Here is an 8,064-nt window from a genome sequence, read left to right on the forward strand (position 1 = left end):
GAAATCATCTATGAAAGTGATAAAATATTCACTTCTATGTCTAACCTTTATACTCATGGGTCCACAAATATCAGAATGAATTAATTGCCATGGAGTTTCATCCCTAGTTCCCTTACCAAATGGTTTTCTTGCCATTTTTCCCGCTAGACAGCTTTCACATAAAGGTAATTCTATTTTGTCGAATTGACTGAATAAACATTCCTTAGCCCATCTAGCCATTCTATATTGATCTATATGACCTAATCTAGCATGCCACATAATCATGTCAATATTGGCATCAACAGATGATGTTATAAGGGAAAAACTTGCAGAATTATAAGATATTATTTCAGCAACATCCAATACAATAAAACCATTACCAAGTTTGAGAAGGACAGTAATAGAAAGCAAATTTCGCCGAATATCAGGTGCATACAACATATCATGCAGAAGTAGAATGCGCCCATTCCACATGTTCAACTTGTAGGAACCAATGCCCTTTACATGCACTCGGGCATTGTTTCCTACATACAGTCACCTAGCTTCTGATGGAATTCGACGAAATTCCACATACACCCCACGATCTTTTGCTATGTGGTCGGTTGCTCTTGAGTCTACAGTCCACAAAGGATGAGATTCAGTCAATAAGACTCTTGTACCCTAGAAAGTTTATACCTTCTTGAGTTCAGTACACTCGCGAGCATAGTGACCCTTCTGGTGACAATTGTAGCACTTGATATTTGCTTTCTTATTTTTAAGACGAATCATGGGACGTTTCCTCTTACCCTTGTTATTCTGACTTTGCTTGGGTTTCTTATTCTTGTGATCTATTTTCCCTTTAAAACTTCCCTGATGTTTACACTTGTGCCTTTTGTTCCCATGTGAACTAGGGCCAGCAACATAAACTTCAGCATTGTCAAGCCTTGTTGCCTCTAAAAACGGTCTTCTTCCAATTCAAGATGATGTGAAACATCAGTAAGAGTTAAAATTCCCTCATTATGGATAAGATGAACCTTCATGTGTTCCCAATTTTGGGTAAGAGATCGAATAGCAGCTTGAACTTGTTGTTCATTAGTCAGGACATGATTAGCTTCTTTCAGCTCAGTAATCATATTAGACATCTCTCTCATGTGTTGTTTCATATTATGATTAGAGCATTTTTTTATAAGTATCAAACTTAATAGTAAGTTGTCTAACTTTGGTGACAGAGGTTCCACCAAATTTCAACTTTAACGCTTCCCACGTGTCCTAGGCAAGGTCATAAGAGGGAAACTCACCATGACATCATTGTCCATGCTGTTTAGCAAAGTTATGCGAGCAAGTGAGTTTTCCTTCTTCCAGGCTTCATAAGCCTCTTTGTCCCTCCTATGTTAAGCACTATTGTCCTCCTCAGGCTCAGTCAACACATTGCTTAATATTTCTATAGCATCTTACTCTTCTAGTACATACTGGATTTTCATGGCCCAGATCTCATAATTATCCCCATTAAGCATGAGTTAAAGAGATTTTGAAAAAAATACGACCTACAATACGTGGCCAACATAGACCGTCTCTGACAACATATTGAGATTTAGCAAAATAAAATAAAATTTAACGATGCATGTAGTCTCTTGAAAATAATTTGGTGGAGAATATATTGTTATAAAAAGTTTTAAAAGAAACCTTATTAAAAAAAAAAAGTCCCAAATTTGGTAATTATGTGAAGTTAAATTTAGGAAATTTGAGATTTAAAATAGATTCTTTGGGGGGGGGCGGGGGTCAAGTTTCTTTTTTTTCGTTCTTATCTTCAATTTTTTCAAAAGCATAATAAAAGTATTATTTTTTACTTTTTACTTAAAGAATGCTTAAAAAATATTAAAATAAGGTCACTAAGTTTAAGTTAGGTATCTATTTGGTCCTTAAAATTTCAAAAGAGACATTTTTGGTCCCGAAAGCTTGGAAGATGATTTTAAATGGTCCTTGAAGTGAGTTGGCCGTTAGTTGACCTTGACTGGGCTGTTAAATGATGACGTGGCTTGTAAACTTGGCAATTTTATAAATTATGTGGCAAATGAGCTGGAAAATTAGAGTTTGACAAATTAAAAATGATATTGGTTAAATTAAAAAAACGGAGAAAGAAGGTTAACAATGAGTGTTCCACATTCCTTGAAGATTTCGACGAAGACTCCAGTCGAAATCAATGATGATGAGATTTTGTTTTTGTTAGGTTTTGGAAAAGACTGATTTTGCCCCAAATCAAGATGTACATGGGTTATTCTTGAACTTTGAATCCAATTCAAGAAATAAAGAAATGGCAACCAATAGGGGTTTTTTTTGTAAATTGTCGCCCTAGAGCCAGATGAGAAGAGGGTTTTTGGGGAGGCGAAATTGGAGCTTGGGTTTTGTATATGCGGAGTAGATGGCGGAGGCAAACGGGGAGGTAGGGTTGACCGGAAGATAGCCACATTTGGCCGGAATAGCTTCAGTCGGAAAAAATGGAGATGGAGTGGTGAAGACTCTTCCGTTAACGAGAATTGACTCAAATGACCCTCCTAAGTTTTCACTTTGCTCAAATAACCCACCCTTGAAAATTTGTTTTAGATGACCCAAAACAGCTTTTTATGACTTGTCAGTGGAAGTAAATGTATCCAACTACCCTTCGCTGGCAACGTAATTTCTCGGGCGAGATCGGTATATTCTCGGGCGAAATTGGTGAAAAACTACAATATAAGGTTGTTGATGGGCGAGAATAGGGCGAGAAATGAAGTTGACTTACCTTAAATTCATGGTCGTGAAATTTAATTGTTTTGCTCGAGAATTGCAAGTCTTTACTATTCAGCAAACCATACTTACGGAAGTCTTTACTTTTCATCTGTGCATTTTGTACTCAGCTATCAGAAAACAAAAAGAATATTGTACATTCAAAGGCACTCATCCATCTGCATCTAGTTTGTGACTGAATAAAATTTCCACACCAACGAGATTGGTGATATTTCCTTTAGAAACGATGTTCTGTTGTTGTGTATAAACTCGAATATTCGCATCTCTGCCTTCTTATGATTTTTTTTTTTTTGGAAAACATATGGTGTATCTGTGTTTCTTTTTTTCCCCGTTGACTACAACATGTGGGATGGATAAGTGATTGCGAAATTTTTTTATGATTCTTGATAAGACTTGATCAAAGGCTAAAAAGAGTAGTTTTTATGCTTAGTTGGGAGTTAATTATGATGGAATATGTATGTTAATGCATATAATTCGTGGAAAATGTGCATATTTCATTATTAAGGACTTAGGCAATTAGTTATAAGAAAATAGAGGCTAATTGATGAAATTTGTTTATTTTGTAAGGAAAATTGGAAATTGATGACTGCCATGCGTTAGGCACATCGCACGCCAAGTATTTCAAGATTATTAGAAGAATGCACCAGCCACATTTGATGCATAGATTGTCAAAACGGAAATAACAACTTTTGACCAAATTATTGGTCCAAGATTCAGTTTTACTCCTAAAATCTTACAAAGGGTGGTTGCCAACTTCACTTGAATTTCTCAAATACTTGTTACTTCCATGGCCTATAAAATGAGCCTTCAAGCATCACTTATATCATCTCATTTCCATGCTTTGCTTTTTCTTTCTCAATTCTTGCCAACTTTAGCTTTTAAGTTTTAGTTCCAGCTTTAAGTTTTGTTCTTCCTTTATTGTTTTTACAACTATTCCTTGATTATTTTATCGCAATTCTAGTTATTCTAATTTGTGTTCTTCTTTCCCAATTCAATGAAAATGCATTATTTTGTTATCTTTTTTTGCTGTTGCATTTATTTTAATTCTATGAGTAGCTAAATTAATTTTTCAACCCACCTACGAATGGTTTAGTCATCTATTTTAAATTACATCTATCAGTGAGCACGTCGTATTACTCTCTCTTTGCTTATCTTGATTGATACAATTTATCTAGTTGATTTTCTTGTTGGCCACTTCTTTAAACCACACTAGTTTGAGTTTAATTCTGAGAAGGTTAGAGTCAAACGGATCTCATCAAGGTAAAACGGGAAGTTACTTAGAAATAAGAACAAAAACAAGATCTTAGACATAGGCTCTCTTACCCGTTAAATGTAAGTTGGCATTTAATTCATTTAGGATTCTAAAGTTGCATAGTCATGTGTAAACACTAGCCTAAACTTCTAAATAAACCAAAAGCGGTATGGAATAGGAATTGAACCAGTTTGCATAAATTGAGCGTAATTACGGGCACATTTGGTAGGTGTAACTCATCATTTTAGAACTAAACAGAAGTAGGGGGTTGGCCTTTTAAATTCTATTATTTTCGTGTGTTTTTCGTGATCAACCAATCTCACCAATTTTTATCACAAACCTGATTGCTCATTCTAACAGTTTTCAAATTCAATTTCAAAAGAAAAACTAGTCCCTATGAAGACAAACTTGGAATACTTCCATATTATTACTTGTGACGGTGTGCACTTGCACTTATCCTCTAGCTATTTAGCAGAGGCGCAACAAGTTTTTGGCGCCGTTTTCGGGGACTTTGTTTTGTTTTAATTTTATTCTTTGTGAATTGTTTTTGTGTGCGATCACTTCACCGTTTCTGTTCTGAAAATATCTCCCAATCTAACCTAAAAAGTGATCATTAGTGCATGAGCACAAATTCACACTTGCTTCCGTATGATCCCGAGATCGAGAAAATTTGTAAGAGGCTAAGGCGTGAGCAGAGACTTAGAAAACAACAAGAGAAAATCCAAAAAGAGAAAGAAAAAGAAAAAGAGAGAGAATTTGATGAAGTAAACACCAAGATGGCAGAAGAAGTACCAAATCCAATCTTGTTGGCCGATCGAAAAGACATTGGAATGCGCGACTATCGGCCACTACCTTACAGAACTTAAACGCGGGCATTACAAATCCAATTCCAGACGATGTCCAATTTGAATTCAAGCTGATGATGCTCCAAATGCTTAACACTATTGGCCAGTTTGCAGGACTCAAACATGAAGATCCACATTCCCACCTTAAATCTTTGTGGCAAATGCTTTTAGATTATCAGGAATATCTGATGATGCTTTAAGACTAAAATTATTTCCTTTTTCCCTTTCAGGTCAAGCAACTGCATGGTTGAATGTTTTTCCTCCATACTCCATTTATTCATGGGAACCATGGTGGACAAGTTCCTTACAAAGTATTTCCCACCCACAAAAAATGCAGACGTGAGGGAGGAAATCATTTCTTTTAGGCAAAGAGAGAATGAAACAGTCAACGAAGTATGGGAACGTTTCAAGGAGCTAATGAGAAGTTGCCCAAACGTAGGAATTCCAGCCTGTGTACAAATTGAACATTTTTATCGAGATTGCGATATACCAACAAAAATGATGTTAAACACAACCGCAAATGGAAAGTTCACTTCTAAGACATACAACGAGATCATCACCATTCTTGATCAGTTAACTGAACATAACTATCTATGGTGCTCAGAGAGATCAAGGACTCAACCAAAGACCATAGATCGTGCAGGAGTGTTTAATCTTGACGCGATGTCATCAATGCAGAGTCAATTAGATACCCTTATGCAAATGATGAAGAATATGCAAGGGAATAATGTTGCACCTACACCAACATCCACAAATACTAATCTTGCTCCTGTTTATCATATGATTGAATCTATTTGTTATTATTGTGGAGATTCTCATAATTCTGAAAATTGCCCATCTAATCCAACTTGTTTATGTTATGTAGGGCAAGGGAGTTCCAACAATGCGGGTCAAGTTCAAAACCAACAATATAAGACCTATAACCGCCCAGGAGTCCTTGTTTTACCTCCACCTCCACAGCAACACAATCAACAGAAAAATGCATCACAGCCAGTGCAGTTTACTATGAGTTGTATGGAAAGTATGATGAAGGAATGTATGACCAGTATGATGAAAGAATTCACGATTAGGAATGACACAGCTATGCAAGAATTCACGACTAGGAATGACACAGCTATACGAGATTACACATCTAGAAATGACGCAGCTATGCGAAATTTGGAAGCTCAAATGGGGCAGCTTGCTAGTGAACTCAAGAATCGACCTCGAGGTACATTACCTAGCGCTACGGAGGAGCCCAAAATAGAAGGTAGGGAGCATTGCAAAACAATTACAACTCGGAGCGGGCTAGCTTATGAAGAACCAAAAATGCCAAGAGAGGGATCATCATGTCCCACAAAAGAAAAAGAGACAGCAACAGAACCTGACGAACCAATAGAAATTGAGGTAAGTCGGCCAACTGCCCCATAGGTAAGTAACTCTAGACCTCCTCCTCCTTTCCCCCAACGTTTAGTAAGGAAAAATCAGGACAACAATTTTCGTAAGTTCTTAGACATCTTGAAACAACTGCACATTAACGTACCTTTTGTTGAAGCTCTTGAGCAGATGCCTACTTATGCAAAGTTCTTAAAAGACATAATAACTAGGAAGAAAAAGTTAGGAGAGTATGAGACAGTAGCTTTGACAGAATGTAGTAGTAATGTTTTTAAGAGCAAAATGTCCCCTAAGCTTAAAGATCCTGGCAGCTTTACAATCCCTTGTTCAATAGGAGGTAAAGATGTAGGGAGAGCACTATGTGATTTAAGGGCTAGCATAAATCTCATGCCTTTGTCTATTTTTAAGAAGTTAGAGATAGGGAAAGCTAGTCCTACCACCGTCACACTCCAGTTAGCAGATAGATCGATCACCAAGCCAGAAGGAAAAATAGAAGATGTCTTAGTAAAGGTTGATAAATTTATTTTTCCTGCTGATTTTATTATTTTAAACTGTGAAGCTGACAAAGATGTGCCTATCATTCTCGGACGCCCATTCCTATCTACAGGAGAAACTCTAATTGACGTAAAAAAGGGAGAACTCACGATGCACGTTGATGATCAAAAGGTGACGTTCAATATGTTGGATGCAATGAAATATCCGGACGATATGGAAGAGTGTGCAACAATTAGCATTAATAAGGGACTTACTTGTTATGAGTTGGATGATTTGTTAAATGCAGAAATAGAGGCACAGTTAGAAGAAGCAGAAAAAGAAGGCATCATTACGACAATCACTTTGAAGAAAGAAAAGAGAAAGTCAATTTGGCCTTTAAAAATAGAACCACCATGATAGGGAAGGGATTTAAGCAAATAAGCGACCCTCGCCTTGGTTTTGGGAACTAAAAGGGGGATTTGTCTTGTATTTTATTTTTTTTCTTTCTTTATTCACGCATTGTTTGTTTAGTTTATTTTGTTCTTTTTTAAAATTTAATTATTTAGTTTGAATACTTTTGCAGGAACAAAAACATGTTTAAATGTGAGAGGTTAAGATGAAAAGAGGAAATTTTGCTAAGAACTTGCGTTGGTAGCTAGACAACACAACCATGTCTACTTTCCACCATCTTCAACCACATGGTGATGTTACAAATAATGAAGAAAATGATTCAGGCAGTTTTTCTGACCTCCAGTATTATTTAATTCAATGCATGTTCTATTTCTGTTAATAAATTAGTAGATGTGCATGTTAGGACTTAGGTAGTTAGTTGATTTTGTCTTTTGAAAGCATGCTATCAAGTCGTGGATATTATGATATGTTGCTCTGAGCTAGCATTGACATGCATGGAAATAACAAAATTTGCTGCCAGACTTTTGTTTTTGTGAATCTTCAAGTGAATGCACAATTTTCTTCTCAATTTTTAGCATGAAAAGTCTTGGATTTACCATCTTTGAGTGGGTTCTTGTTTTTTTCTCATGTCAATGATGATATTGAAGAATATGCATGAGCGGTGTTTTCTACTATTTAGATCAAGCTATGACTCATTTGCCATGTTGTTTTAAGATAAACTCATTTCTGCTTCTTTAGTTTTAACCTTTAAATTTTTACATCTTTTAAGAGGATCATTGTCCTTTAATGATAAAAAGATTTTACGCACCACCAAAAAAAATTTATCGCACTTAAAACCAGTGAGGACACTATCTCCTTCAAGTTTGGGGGAGTCGCTTCGCTCAAGTTTGGAAGTGTAGCTTAAGCAAACATAATAGAATGTTAAGATGTAGTGAGCCAAAAAAATAAGAGAGGTAAGAAAAAGTGTAG

General features: G+C 36.2%; 1 protein-coding gene across 1 annotated transcript; it reads left to right on the plus strand.

Annotated features, from left to right (window-relative positions):
• The first annotated feature begins 6,276 nt into the window (after nucleotides 1-6,276).
• LOC111024449 (uncharacterized) lies at nucleotides 6,277-7,101 on the plus strand. Its single transcript, XM_022302144.2, has one exon. The coding sequence runs from the start codon at nucleotides 6,382-6,384 to the stop codon at nucleotides 7,099-7,101; it is 720 nt and encodes a 239-aa protein (XP_022157836.2). The 5' UTR covers nucleotides 6,277-6,381.
• Nucleotides 7,102-8,064: the final 963 nt, after the last annotated feature.

The sequence above is a fragment of the Momordica charantia genome (genome assembly GCF_013281855.1).
Source record: "Momordica charantia cultivar OHB3-1 chromosome 1 unlocalized genomic scaffold, Mcharantia_2.0 BLBB01000001.1, whole genome shotgun sequence".
Taxonomy (NCBI): Eukaryota; Viridiplantae; Streptophyta; class Magnoliopsida; order Cucurbitales; family Cucurbitaceae; genus Momordica; species Momordica charantia.